Source organism: Macrosteles quadrilineatus, unplaced genomic scaffold (genome assembly GCF_028750875.1).
Source record: "Macrosteles quadrilineatus isolate MER2022 unplaced genomic scaffold, UCM_ALF_1.0 Scaffold_9__3_contigs__length_116548681, whole genome shotgun sequence".
Classification (NCBI taxonomy): domain Eukaryota; kingdom Metazoa; phylum Arthropoda; class Insecta; order Hemiptera; family Cicadellidae; genus Macrosteles; species Macrosteles quadrilineatus.
Window position 1 is genome coordinate 34,282,677 of NW_026542602.1, and position 15,757 is coordinate 34,298,433.

General features: G+C 33.3%; 2 protein-coding genes across 5 annotated transcripts in view; both read right to left on the reverse strand.

Moving 5' to 3' along the window:
- Positions 1-401: 401 nt before the first annotated feature.
- LOC129003319 (uncharacterized) lies at positions 402-2,740 on the reverse strand. Its single transcript, XM_054431612.1, has 2 exons — positions 2,636-2,740; positions 402-1,223 (listed from the first exon to the last, which is right to left on the reverse strand). Exons 1-2 carry the CDS (start codon positions 2,723-2,725, stop codon positions 402-404), a joined length of 912 nt encoding a protein of 303 aa, XP_054287587.1. The 5' UTR covers positions 2,726-2,740.
- A 5,189-nt stretch (positions 2,741-7,929) lies between these two features.
- The window catches only part of LOC129002720 (small conductance calcium-activated potassium channel protein), a 482,452-nt gene continuing 474,624 nt past the window's right edge, over positions 7,930-15,757 (reverse strand). For all 4 annotated transcript variants that reach the window (XM_054430732.1, XM_054430730.1, XM_054430733.1 and 1 more), the window contains one exon: positions 7,930-15,715. In XM_054430732.1, coding sequence (XP_054286707.1) covers positions 15,407-15,715 — 309 coding nt within the window. In that variant the 3' untranslated portion in view covers positions 7,930-15,406. The remainder of the gene's footprint in view (positions 15,716-15,757) is intronic.

Sequence of the window (15,757 nt, forward strand, 5' to 3'; positions counted from 1 at the left end):
TAAACTTGTATAGGCCTACTTTGTCTTTGTCTTGCAAAGAAAAATTGAAGTAATCCTCTAGATGTTGTTAATTACTTGAAATATAGCCTTTACGAGTAAGAAAAAAAAAATTAAACCATACAAAATCAACTTAGTAGAAGAGCCTTTGGATGAGTTTTTTTTTCTTTTAATTTTAAAAGAAAATTATTCCTGCCAAGTGAGGCAGGAAGAGTAATATCTTAGCAAACACTTTTTACCACTAGTATTGATAAAACACTCATTGTGAAAAAAATATATTTTATTTTCATGAGAAAATTCATGATCAATGCACTATGTTCGCAAATTTTTATCAACTCAGACCATTTCTACTTACAAAGATTGTTCACAGATTTTTCAAATGGATTTTTCCCAGAAATGTATCTTCAGTTGGATATCCCTTCTATGAATTCATCAGTGTTCCATAATGCTTCTGTTGTTGTTATTCCAGGATTATGATCTTTAATTTGTTGTTCCAAATTTGCCTCTTCTAGGAGAATAGCCGTGATATTATCAGGGCTTTGTTTTTCAAAGGTGACATTAAAATTACTATCACTATCATATCTATTCATCTCTTTATCATGCGTAGTTTCATTGTCCCGCTTACTCTGTGGTTCCACTGTGTTATTCTCCAGTTTTTCAAGAAGGCTATTTGACGCATTGGAAGGTACTGCAAGGAAGTTTTCCTTTTTTGTAGAGTTTGTGCCGCTACTTCGATTGTTATTAAGTTTGTTCATAATTTCCGATACATTTTGGACCTCGGTACTCCGTTTTTGCTTTCCACCATGAGATTTGAACAACCAACTCCAATACCAAGGTTGATGCCTATTTTGACTTTCTGGTATATTCTCTGTGTTCATTCTTAACATAATTTCTTGATCATTAGTCATAATTTTTTTTTCATTCTGATCATCCAAGTCATTGAATAAATTTGATCGCTTTCTTCTGCTTCGTGTAAAACTATCGTAAGTAATTTTACCGAATGTAATTTTAAGTACTTCTCCTGTTCCTTTATACTGCCATTTGACGTGGTCCTGGGGCACTAATGGCTTTTGTCCGAAACCTAATTTGTTGTGATCAAACTCCGGCTCTGGTTTTTGAATATTTGTTTCTATGTCTACATGCTTAGACAAATAATTTTCCTGGTTGTAGTTTACATTTGGTTCAATATATCTTTGGAGTTTGAGGGACCCATCCTCTTCTGATATCTGTGCAAGACAAAAAGATAAAATAAATACTACTGACACAGCAAAACCTGCAGACTAAGTCGATTTCAAGTTGCTTCATTCAGTTACGGGTTCAAAATACAAAAAAGTAAACTCTCAAATTGATCTTTACAAATAAAAAATACCTCCGCCACAGAAAACCTGCAGACTAAATATATTTCAATTTACCTGGCTAGATTAACAAAAAAATAATCAGATTCATCTCATATTTATTTAAATAACATTTATTTTAATGATTTAGTCATTACAAATCATTAGCAGTTCCGTTCATTCTTCCAATTAGTACATTTTCTGTCCTGTCCATATGTATATTTTCCTGTACATCCTCCACGGTATGCATGGAGAGGTTCCGTCGCGTAGCACAATCATGCAGTGGGTTACTAACTTTAGAACAACAGCTTCTGCGTTAAAAAAGAAGCTAACTGGCCGTCAGATCGGACAACTAACATTCGATAGAGATTGTGCTGCTGTGGAAAACAGTCCTCGTAGGTCCGTGCGAAAACAAGTTGCTGCTTTGAACATGTCTGACCACTTGGATACACACATTTTGAGGCTCGATCTTAATAACTTTCATCCTTAGAGATAAATTTGAATAAATCTGTTTAGATTTTTTGACTCTTCATATATATGGATAATCGTGACGGAACCTCTCCATGTGGACCTAATTGAAAGAATGCACCGAACTGCCGCTGAGTTGTAATGACTGAATCATTACTTTTTAAATACAACTCAATAACTGTTCCATGACTACAGATAATGACAGAGTGTAAGCTTTCCAACAAGCCTACCCCCACCACCCTCAGACGACCTGTCGCTGAACAGTGTGCTGCAGAAAATAGATTGGTGTTTTTGCCGCATCCTGTACATATATTACAATTTGAACGAATAGTAAATTTTTATTTTTAACCTCTGGGGACATCAAAAATAAAAAAAGTAAATCGGTCCCCGGCCTAAGTCTTACCGTGCCACCTACCGTAAATAGCTACTTCTCTGTAGGAAAATTTTCTAAAAATGCTATACAAAATATTTACTTTTTCAACTTGAGACATAAGGTTGTCTAGAATAGTATATATAAATTTAAAAAATAGCCTATGGATTCACCAGACCTGAATTTCGGCCCTATTTTTAATCCTTTTTTGGGCAATAGTAATATGCTTTAGGTAACAAAATTCTGAATTCTTAAAATTGCATCAGTCATAATTTTTTTTATCTAACAAGGCACTTTATAACAGAGTTCTTTACAATTACTGATTTTTCAATTATCAATTAATTAATATGGGGACACCACCTAGGTACATATTTTAACACACATATAGTGTAGATAGTGTAGGATGTGTGTTTTAAAACATATTTTTTCAATCCCACTAATAACAACCAATAAAAGCTGTACTTACAGGTGAAAAAGTTAAGATCCCAGTGATAAAAACTAGTAGCAGACTAGAAATAAAAGCTTGAAAATTGAAGGAATACAATAATCTACCCATTGTCTCATGAGTGACATTGACAATATAACGAGTAGGAGTAGACTAAACTGGTAAATAAGTTGCGTTATCATCAGATATTTAACAGCACTCTATTCCTTTCTTGTAATTTTTAAAAGTTATATAACCTATGGTTTGAAGTTTGTGTAAACGGTGGCATATAACGTAATGTCTCTGAGTAATTTGAAACAAATTTTCTATGCTAGGTTGATTATAATAATCAGTCATAGTTTACAACAATTAATAATAAATCAGTTTGGTTAAACACTGAATTCAACTGGAATACAACTTAAAAATGTCACGTTTTGGAGTTATTTGGCTAGTTTAGGACACAAAACCTTTAATCGTGCCTAGTTTCAGATGCCTAGCTCTTCTATAAGTATGTTAGAATTTGTATACGGTACCTGATCAGTCAGTCAGCAAGCATCTTCAGTGAGAAGTAATGGTATATTCAATTAGAAGTAAGTTACAAATGTGGCTGTATATTTAATTAGATTATAGATGTATTTTCATCAGTCCAAAAACAGTTATTTTTGCCCTTCACAATTATTCCATTTTTTTCTAACCATACATCCAATGGACTATAGTTTTTTTAGTATGAACAAATACTAATTTTATCCAATCATGTCCTTGGCACTGTGTGCTCATATCAGTGCCAGTAACTATAGTTTTAATTTTCCTCGCAATTAGAAACAAGGTATTTACCTAGAACATATAATAAAACTTTATTTATACATTTCAAACAATTCAACATATGACTATGATTTTCAATCAAATATAAATGTTTAAAAAAATAAAATGAAAGCTCAATAGAGCAATGGGGGAATTGCGGCACCATCTTCAAATTGAATGCTTCGAATTTTTCGTCTAGTTCCCCGTAGCCTTAGCGAAACTGCTCGAATGATGGAAAGCTGGCTTTGGATCCTCAACCATCCGATAATTTGGGAGTATGGTTTTCTCCATTTTACAGCCAGGGCTTCGCTTGTTCTCCTCTGAAACGCTTCATATTCTTTGTGGGGGATTCCTTCCGTGGAACATATTAATGGTGTGAAGCTTCCTCTGATGTCTTCGGCTGCTTTGTCATATTTATTGTGTTTCTGAACGGCATGGTTTCGAGATATTGTTCCCCATTCTTGGTTGGCGTAAGAGGGAGCGTCAGCATTAACAATGCGATTATCAAAAAACGCTACTCTCTCAGCCTCCCAAATACCATTAACTTTAAAATCAGCTTTTAAAGCAGGCACATTGTTTGCAGGGTCAGCTTCTCTCATAATAGGCTCGACTTCAACCCCTTTCCAGGCCATATTTGCTATCGCAGCACAGTGGTCTCGATGTTGATCATGCCCATGTTTGATCAATCCTCCTTTTTTACAATTTAATGCATGTGTTAGATTCATAGGTTGATCACAACCATCACATCGTACTGGTAAATTTCTTAGTGTGCGGCCATAGCGAATTGACAAAGCATCTCTGAATTGATCCGGGGACAAATCCGTATGATCAGATGCACATGGTGTCACAGTTAACCATTGGCTAGTATTCCCTGCTACAATTCTAATTATTGGCTTCTTTTGACTTTCAGGAAGTAATTCCATAATTCGTTCATTATTTTCTTTAGCCAACATGTCTTTTTCTAGTTTTCTCTTCTTTATTACATCTTGTAGTGTTGATACATGATCATTAATCTTTAATGGTTGTCCATTTTTAATGGCTAATATTAATTTTTCTGTGCATTGTTTTGATGCTTCAAATGAAATACCATCGTTCTTTGTCGGGTCCTGAATATTTAAGCCTCCAAAACGAGTAGGGAGAGAGAACAAGTCATGTTCAAGTTCAGAAATCTCTTGTTCGAAAAGGTTGGGAGTGAAATGGCGATGTATGGCAGTTTTTAAATCTTCGTATTCTTCACTAAATCCCTCTGTTACTCTTTGGAGAAATGCCCATTCATTTTGTAATGACTTAGTAAAGGCAGTATACGCTGCTTGAGGACTTTTATGTGCAGCTATGCCAAATTTCTTTATACAATCAACCCATTTTTTTACTTTTTCTTTCACGAATTCCTTCTTTTCTTCTGAGCTACCAATAATACCCCCTAAAAACCTGTACGATGTTACAATTTTCACTTGTAGGTCTCTGAAAATTTCTTCTGCTTTTTCTTTATATTCAGGTTTTACTATCAATACACTTTTCTTGGGTTCTGGGTAATACCCCCATTTTGGCCCTTCAACACGTAAAGCGTTAAACCATTCTCTAACTTTAAGTATTTCACCGAAACATGCAGAATCATCAGCGTACCAGTTTTGCTTCCAATTTTGGCTTTTTAGTTTTTTTACCAAAGGTAATATGCCAATTGCATACATTAGCATGCCTAAAGGGTCTCCCTGAGTGGTTCCTTCTTGACTAAGGATGATTTTATTGCTTCCTCTAAACATAATGGTTGCATAGCCTTGGTATGTATTGAATAGGAAACGAGCGCAACGAGGCCAAAGCACCCTAGCATTCCACAGAGTTAAAGGCCTGCTCAAGGCGTTGAACGCATTTGAAGCATCTACAAGTAAAATACAATTTTGGTTCTTTTCATTGAATAGGTCCGTCATAGCATGTATAGCACCTTCTATTCCAGCTTTCGTTCCGGCGCAGAGTTGGTCAGATCCACATATTTCTTGAACATCTTCACCTGTTACAAAAGCCATGGTTTTTGCACATAGTCTCTGCAAAACTTCTCCAACTCCTATTGGGCGAATACCAGGGTATTTGTTCAGTGCTAATCCTCTTCTAGCTAACAGAGCTCTGATCGAGTTCCAGTTTACTATCCTGTTTGCCATCCATCGAGTTAACGATGCGACTGCTTCCCTTAAACGAGTGCTATGTGCTCCATAGCGCAGCAACATATTCTTCCATTGATCAGCATTTGTTCCGCTAGGGCCAGCACTTCCATGCAAACGTCTAGCCATCTTCTCTATGTGGTCACTGGATATATCTACATCTACCATCAATGGTAAGTTCTCATCAGCTAGAAAGGTATTGTCATTTGGAACCATTTGACGTGGGTGTTTATTTTTTAAAACTTGAAAAACATTTTGACCATCAGGAAGGATATCGTCAGGTGTGAGTACTCCATCGCCGGAGCGATCTGTGAGCCATCTTGTAGCTTCACGCAATTTTCCTTGTAATACCAATCTTGTGAAGATTCTTATTTTCTGGTCTTCTTCTTGGTGTTCTTGTGATGTTTTCATTTGCCGATCACATCTCTCAGCTTCACGTATTAATTCATCAAATTGATCATTTTCCCACATTTCCATTCTTTTCTTCATCAAACGTCTTATGTCAGACCCATTTTTTATCATTTTATCTTTTTGAAGAATGGTAGCACATAAGAAAAATATTCTTTCGGTTGAATTTATACCATTTGGGACTGCTTGGATCTCTTTGGCTAGAACATCTACAAATTGCCTTCCAATTGAACCTTGTGGTATTGTATATTGTCTTCCTTTTAATTTCATTGCACAAAGCCACCGTTTGTGCCATTCATTGTTTTCTTGAGAACTTACAGAGTTAAGAAGTGGAACTCCGAATCCTCTGGTAAATAACTTGTTCATAAAATTGTCTTTAATCATATCATCTTGATTGACATCGTCTGCTGTTGCAAGAAATTGAACACTTCCGTGGTCATAGCATTCATTGTATACAGCTTTATTTGTATTATCGGAAATTGGAGTTGGTTTGGCTTTAGTTTTTACTTTTGAGGTCCTAAATTTCACTTCTCTGGAAATGCTTTTAGAAATTTTACTATTAGTAATCATCTCATCACATATTTTATCTTTTCGATTTATTTGGCTGACTATACTTTCATTTGGAATTAAAAGTTCAAAATGTCCACAATCCAAACGGCCGGTTAAAAGTAGGTCCGCTGTAATTTTATGAGAAGATCTTGATATTATTGTTGGTTTATTTTCCAAATGGATGATTCTAGTTTTAAAATGTTTAGCTTGATAAAAGATGTTAATGTTGATTTTAAACAAGTCAGATATAACCATACATTCAACACTAGTTCCATAAGTACCATCTTTTTTCATTTCCTGGCAGTATTTTTCTTTATCAATCTCAGTTTGGTCATCATACAGGATAAAACGTTCATATTCTTTCCAGTTTGTATACATATGTTCGACAGTATTTAACCTAAGTTTTTTAAACTGATTTTGAGATTGAAATAAGAATATACTCAAAGATCTAAAAAGACAATTGCCGTCACCTAGTACATTTTGTCTTTTAAATGTTAAAGTCATTTTACTTCATTGGTCCAATAAAAAAAATTATATTAAAATAGTTCAATTCCTAAAACTGTGGAATAGATGTGAACAAAAAGATTGGTAGGAATGTTTACATAATAAAAAAATTTTGAAATCAGTATTATAAACAAATAAAATGAATATTTGAGGTTAGATGATGTTAAGTTGTGAGAGTTATTAATGATATAGAGGTATAATGTATAAAATACTTATTTGTAGAAAACCTGTCGTCTTAAAGATCTTTTTGAAACACTGTTTGAAAGCTAATTTAAAAATTATCCACTAATAATCACTGAAAATTGAAGAGCAAAATTTTTATCAACTTTATAAGTTCAACATCAGCTGTCACATACCAAACTTAAGCTGTCTTGTGTCGAATATTAAACAAAATTATTACAATATTACATAATGTTAAAAAAAATTTTAAACAATGGATTTAGCATCCACTGATAATTTTCCATTGGATTGTTTTCACATTTTCATCATCACATTTCCTTCACACCCCTCTATATCTGATAGAGTAGAATCATTGAAAAAAACTGTTGGATACAGAAGTTGTATTAATAGTCAAAGGTCACAATTTGTATATTCACAGAACAGAACAACAACAAATTAGGTGTAAATAGTAGCTATCTGACCCCAAATTGGAGTCCCCAATTAGACTTTTTTAAGCCTTGATACAATCAACGTTTGTTGTGAACACAAGAGACCTCAGAAGGTTCCTTCTATCTGTACTTAACCAACGATAGAAACATGAGATATCACTTAAAATGAGGTAGGCATAAATTACAACTAGCGTTTTAATTATTTTGTAGTGTAACACATGGAAAGTGTGACCATCATAGTAGTTAAAATTATTTAACTTGTGATTACAGCAACATTTAAAAAGGAAACTGGTTATTTAAGAAGAACACTGTGAAACAAGAAACATATTTATTTAATAACTTATCTAAAGTCAAGCAGCCCTAGGAATGTGACAAGGGAATAAAGACTATAGAGGGTACAAGAAGGTCTGACTTCACCATTAATATAGAAACTACACAACTGACAACTGTCGAGTGGAAAATAAACATTGCGTTATAAAATCACTGATATTCTTTCAACTTTTGATTTGATTTTCAAACATAAATGTGAGCAAAAATAATATTAAGCAGCTCTTAAATAAAAGAAAAAAATGAGACACCCAAAATATTGTAAAGTAACTATTTTATTTACCAATACGAATTGCAAGTAATTGTTTACGAAAAGCAAGATAAGTATATAAAAGTAATTTTTTCATTAATTATTCTATAGTGGTAGAGTTTTTTCTTTACAATTTATAAATTAATAAGATTAACAGACAATCAGTTAAAAAAATAATTTGTTTAGGTTTTTAACAGAATCTCCAACAATACATAATTCTTCTATTAAAGAAGAAAATACAGTCAATCAGTCCACAAGAGAACTAGGAATATGTATGTTAAACCCACATTGTAGAATAGTTATCATTGGTTATTGCAGTAAAATAATATAGTCAAATGATAATAACAAGTGCTAATTATAACATGTTTGTAAAACCGTTCATCAAAATATCAAAGATGACCAGGGACAGAGAACATAAAACAATATATAAACTATGCACAGACCATCTTGTACCCTTTGGTGTTCCATTAGTTTACCTCTGCGTAAAGTAGTTACATAGATTAAGAATTAATTTTGATATTTCCGAGGCAGTGGCCTCAAGTAGTCAGTAACACCAGCTTCTCATACTTCCGCCAACGATTTTATATCTCCGTTATAACAAACATATCACAGATGGCATCACACAAAGTGGCTGAAAAGCACTATATCTTACATACGAAATGATTTGTTACTTATGTACAGTTTACAGTCATAGAAAATACATACAAACATACTGTCGGTGGAGTTAGACATTTTCAGTTTGATTTCAGGAGGAACCGATGTTAAAAATCTTACATCTATATTACTCTGCCTTGTTGGTACAGTATTCGTAATTCCGACAATCATAAAGGAAAGATTACTGATTTGAAGAGTTGCGACTTTTGAGAAATTGGCTGAGCGACTGTTATTTACAAGCAAAAAAGGCACTATATCCAATGAAGCTTTCTAATGTTCACTTAGCGATACTGAAGTTGCTGTTTAGAGTGAAAATATTACTAAAGCGTTTTAAAACCGATGGTTAATTTTCAAGATTTTATTGGACATTGATTTTAAAACGATTATGAGACATAGATAGTTTGAAGAGTGATTTTATGAACGCACTTAGAATAACAGTTGGTATGATTTTAAATATTTGCTACATTTCTAATGTACTAGTAAATAATGGGATTTCTTATGGAAAATAATATAGTTTAGCTAGCCAACCGAGGAAATGTCTAATCCAGGCGCATGTACAAAAAAGATCAATCAACATAGAAACTTCTTCCTGAAGAAGTATTGTACTGCATGATGTGATCGACTTTGATCTTGTTCAACTACGATAACAAACATTGTTAAGTTCTTTGGCTTATCTTATCTATTTATAGACTTGTGGATCCCATTTTTCAGCCAAATTAGCTGGACCTTATACATTTGATAAATATTGGTCTAACCTATTACACGATAGTGCAAATACTCGTAATATGATTTTATCATATGGTAATCTTTCCTTCATTGATCTCAAATATTACCAGAAGGCTTTCAATATTATCAGCATTTAGCTTTGATGACACCAAAGTGGTTAATCTGACAGCTTAATCCCGGATAGAACAGATATAGCGATATTAGTGAATGTAAAAATGTATTGGATGATATAATTTGATTATAATACTATAGCTACTTTTATGACAAATACAAATTCATTAGAGGTTTTCCTTTTCATACTTTGAAAGTGAATAGATGTTTTTAGTTTGTCAAATAATAAAAAAGTCATCTATGTACCTTAACACTTTCAAATACAAGAAGTAAATATTGTTTTTGATTATTAAAAAACATGTTTGAATATAATTTAATTAAATTTTTTATACAAATAAAAAGATATAACATCCTTGAATTCTTTAACTCATCATCAAAGACATAATCCTTCCATTCGGTAATAGCATATAACAAAAGTATTTCGTAAAAACATTGTTAGGACTACTTTCAGTACCTGCAATTGGTACTGTTTTTAAATAATTTTACATAAGATAAATCATTAACAACACAACCTTGGATTTCAATTCACTAAAAGAACAATAATGGTTAATTAACCATTACTATTTTTAAAAACTTATTGCAGTCTATTTTTTGTTATGATTTTAAAATCTTTATGTTATTAAAGAATAAAAATAATTGTCTGTCATTATGAAACTACCTCCTGTTTTAAAGAAATATTCCATGTCGGAAACAAAATAAAACAAGAGTTAAACAACCTTGCCACTACAAGCAAGCATCCAATTTCTCGGAAAGTAAAAAAATTCGATAAAAAACGACAGCACAAACAAACATAAACGTTTAAAATGCATCTTGAAAAGCGACTACCCCTCTCGGATGAAGTCCTATAAACATGTCGGATATGCAAACATTTCTACAGTTACTTATGTACAATGCAGCTCGTTAGAAACTATGCAACAATATTTACAAAATATCGAATACTATGTACAAATGTTAAACTTTCCTATTTTAAAGAAATATATTTAATAATTTTAAATATTAATACTGTATAAATATATGTTTAAAATTACAATTAAGGTACTAGAATAACTAGTTTGGTCTAGGTAGCTCTTGGAGTTACTGGTGTCTCAGTTACCGAAGTAGACAGTTTCTAACTACTGTGATCCCTCCTCTAATCTCACATGTGATTTACTGATTACAATTACAAATACATACTCAGAATAAACAACCAATGATGAAATGCTCTACTTTAAAAATAACAGCTTAAGTTAGATATTTAAAAATTTACACAAGAGAATTTTTTCTGTAACGACTGAACAAAATTGTTCTTTTTACAAAGAGTCCGAAGTCTATTAATGAATTAGCTTTGTTTAGCCTATATTGTTTAGTAAAAATCTTCTCTAGTAATAAAAATTAAATTATTTAAAGAGAACAAGCTATTTTATTGAAACTATGACAAATATATTTTTTCATCCTAACTTATAAAACTGGGAGAGAAATAGCAAGTACAAGTTTTGTCCGTATCTATCTAGCTCCCGACTCAGCCAAGTGAGCTATAGTCCTCGCCCACCTACATATACGGCGCGCGGCCTTGGGCTGCCTTAAGTTAGGGTGGCGAGGACTATAGTCAATTCTAAGAGTCAAATCGTGTTTGTTTCTTCATACATTAAGATTCTAGGTTCCCACTCATGTGTTTAGATTAATCTTGTCAAAGTATTCAAAAAAAACATTAGGAATAAAATTTATGAGCAAAGCATGAACTGCATTCAGTGATAAGTTTTCTGTAGGAAAGGGGTAAATCTTTGTTGACTGTTGCTAGTTGACATGTGTACGCATAAAGAAGTTTTTGGTATAGGAATGGGGCATTGGCATTTTAAGGAGTTTGTAAAAGACTGTACAAATTTATACAACGGGACCGACATCGGGTTTTCATTACAGACAATGATCCAATTTAAGAAAAATTTGCTTGCTGGTCGGTTTGTTCCAGTCTTCCAGGGCAGACCGACTGACCATTTTCCTTGATATTCTTATACAAACATCCCCAAATTAGTTTGACAATCTCTCTATCCCGCTCAGTCACACCACGTGTTCCACAGGCAAAATTCCCCGACTTTGGTCACTGCTTTAAATGAGACTGCTGAACGCAAATGTTTAAGACTACCTCCAAACTCTCTCTACTCTTGTGCAAATTTTAAAGCCAACAAAATTTAATTCATTCACGTCCGTCAACTAGTGTTATACTTCAACAGCGGTTGATCACTGAAACCACAGAAATCATATCACAGTATGAGACTCATAATTCGCAGGAGTGTCAGTTTTATTTTATATTTTTGAATTTTATGACAAGACTAGTTGTCCCTTAGGGGTGGGAACTTGGAATAGTAGTGGATAAAGTAAGGAACACAATGTTGTTCTCAGATGCGAACTAGCTTGCTTGGCTTAAAAGATACCTTAATTTACGAACAACCCTCGTACATACGCTTTGGTCAGACTCTCTTTTAAGTAAAAACTTTCCTTACAACATTGAATCACAAACCAATGAAATTGTTTACAAAACATCATTGCAACCCACAAGTGGTAGTGGAGAAAATTAGAGTATTAAATTGTTAAAATTAACTATTCTAAATACAATTGTTGAATAAATACAGAGAAGTGACTTCGTAACTCTAAAATACTTTAAATAGTTTGATTCTTAAATCAAATGTATTACAGTTACATTATTAAATTATTTCCAAAAAAATATACTCTTTTAGTATAGTAAAACTGTCTACATTGTCAAAAATCTGTCTACATCTTTTACTGTTGCATCTAGATTTAAATTGTTACTTTCCTGTTTGGAGTGGTTTTTTAGTTGGTTTCTCTCAACAATGATTTTAAAGTGCCTTCTTTTTACTAATCTAATCTTAATTAAGTTCTCATCAAAGCTTATAATAATTATTTTAATTTAAAAATATCTCAATAATGTTGGTGATTGAAAAATATATTTGCATGAAAGTAAATTAAACAAATAACTCAATATATTTTATAAAAGTTGAATCATTATCTTTCTTTGATCAGTTTTGACATTTCTTAGGCAAACTCACAGTTTATTGTAATACTGTACCTTCTAAAGTTACAAGTAATGATTATAATATGATTATAGAATGCCAGATTGGCATACTGTACTTACAGACAACAAGAGTAGTGTGCAGAATTATTTTTTCTTTTTTTTTAAAGAAGTTAGTTATATTTTAAAACTAGATTTTACAATGCTTGGAACATGAGACCTTAGATTATTTTAAAGAGACTTACAGACATGTCATGAAAATTTTAACCTATTTAGGTTTGGTTAATTTAAGAAACATAAAATCCTATTATTGATCTCAAAATATACCATTCTACAAATAGTTTACAAGTTTGAACAAAAGATGATTAGTTTTTGAATATTTCCAGTTTTTTAGTGTTTCATTTGTTCCAATCAAGGCACATAACATACATTTAGCAAAGAAACCCCTACTAAAATCCAAACAGTGAAATAAAAAACACTAATACTCGTTTTTTCATTAAAACATAAATATATTTCCACACATTCGTAATATATTCACTACGACAAATTAGTATCACCACTAATTCAAACTACCAGACGATTCATAGTATTTTATGACGTAAAACTAATTCCGAGTGAAAATTATTTGAGAAATTATGTGGAATTAGCGTAAATATACGTAATAAAAATGTTAAATACTAATTAATTATTTATAAGACACTATTAAATCTTTATTTACAAGCAACAAACCGTTCGCATCAACGTACAGGACCAGGTAGAGGGTGGAGATTAGGTTAGGCTAGCTCACTCGTCGTGCAGCTGTTCCGACGACAGCATCATTTCTTTCAATGTTACGATAGTTAGAGTATATTTAAATTGTTTATCACGCTTTGGCATGCCGTTTAGTAAGATATTAAGTAGGGCCTACGTTTGCAGTTTAAACTTTTGATTTACGCTGGTTTTATTACATTTTAATGAATTAATTACTAAACTACTTCAATATGCCAAGAAAGAGATATAGATAGAACATGCTGAATAGATGTAAAAGGGTAATGTGAGATATCATTTGAATCAACAAGGCCTAACACTTTTAGGTTTAATTGAAATGTTCTTTCCAAGAAAACTAAATTAGGATATTGAAAGATAGAACCCGATAGGTCTACATTATTCAATTTTTTTTTGCGTTTACATTAAATAATATTTTCATGAAGCTATCATCTTCCTTAGCATATTATTTTAACTTTAAGAAATGTTTAGTACTTTGTTTTGAGTTGGAGTGTTTACTCATAGATTAACTTTTGTCGGTTAACATGTGACTTGATTTAGTTTATAAACATTTCTAAACACACCGATGTATGGCAATTCAATTGAAGATTACACCTACTTCTTTTCATTAAAGTGTCTATAAGGCATAAGTGACGTTATAGCAGTATGATGTAAGTATTACATCAATTGGTCCTTCCAATTTCCTAACATTAAATTAAATTAGAACAATAGCCTGTTAAAACAGGTTATAACTAAATTCACACTCAAACTCTTGTCTATTTTAGGAAGTTAGGTACTTGCTTCTTACTTGGTTCACCAGCCTTTTAGTTGACTACATTGCTTGGGTATGACCATTCATACTGATCTTGGCGATCTTAGGTTTTGAAATTGGAAAATTATCAATTTTCCTTTGATTACTATTGATGAAAGATAAGATTGGTGAAATATATTTTGCAGAAATGGGCTTTAATCATGTCCTTTAAAAACTGGATAATTATAGGGTGTCTAGAGGACATTTATTTGTAATAATTATTATAGGTAGGTACCTACACAAATTTACGTAACTACAATTAAAGGCTGATGGCATGTGTCTTTATGATTAGCCCAGAGTGGCAGACACTGTATCTCAGCTGCAATGTGCCAGCTGTCTACGGGCAGTCATGAACTCCCAGGTTGGGGTGAAGTAGGCCTACATTGTTCAGCATCCAGAATACACAAGGCAACTTGCCAACATTCTGGTATCCCGCAAAAACAGTGTTAAATTTTTTGCCACCTCCACCTCCTCCATTAACTACATCCTCAAATATTTCACCACCTCCACCTCGGCCATTATTACCACCTCCAATGCCATTAGTCTCACCATTACATAATATTTTGATAAATGATATGATAAATGGTGACAATTTATTATACTGTAAGTATTTCATAGTTTGACCCCCCTATAATAACCCCCCTTCACTTTTTTGACAAAATCAAAGCAGTGACTCCTCAACAATACACTTTTAAAATATTTAGGCTCTGGCCACGTTTAATAAATGACACATTTATGCAGCTTGGTAAGATAGATGGATTTGTCTGAGACTCATAATAAGTAAAGTGTTTTGTAAACATGATGAAACACGCCTTGACTTAATTTTTGTTTCAGTGACTAAACAATTGGTATGTTTCAAGTATTTTAACAACTAAGTCAACTCATAAAAGTAAATAACCAAAATAAAAAGTTACCATAATAAAAAGTAAACCAACTTGTCAAAGAATATTAAATTGAAAGGACTTAAAAGCCACTTAGACAACTTTAAGAATAGCACGATCCAATAGACACCCTGTATTATCATTTCAACAATCAAAACCAGACACACGTTGCAATGCCAGGCTGGGACCAAGAGTAATGTGTAGTTTTGTGAGCAAGTGCGACTAGAGGCTAACCTATATCAACACCTCTGCCTGATCCTCGTCCGTTGACTATGCTAGCACTCAGCTGTTTGGGTGTAGAGGTTCGGGCACCAGGTGGGGCGTACGGGAGCTGATGGGAGGCAGGATGGGGCTGGCGGGCCAATGGTAGGGGGCGGAAGTGGTAGGGACGCTCCGGGAGTGCGAGAGCAGCGGGGACGTCAGAGCGACAGCGGAGGGGTTCGCCGCCGACTCCGGATGCAGGAAGTTCCGTCGGTCAATAGACCGGTCGGTATTTGTGTCTTTTGTAGCTGTGGCAGTCGTCGACGCAGCTTGTATACTTTGTTGCGCCTGCGTCAACACCCGAGTTATCAGATCTGGCAGTAGTTCCACCTGTTGGCAGACAGAGGTGGTTAAAATATATATTGGTGTATG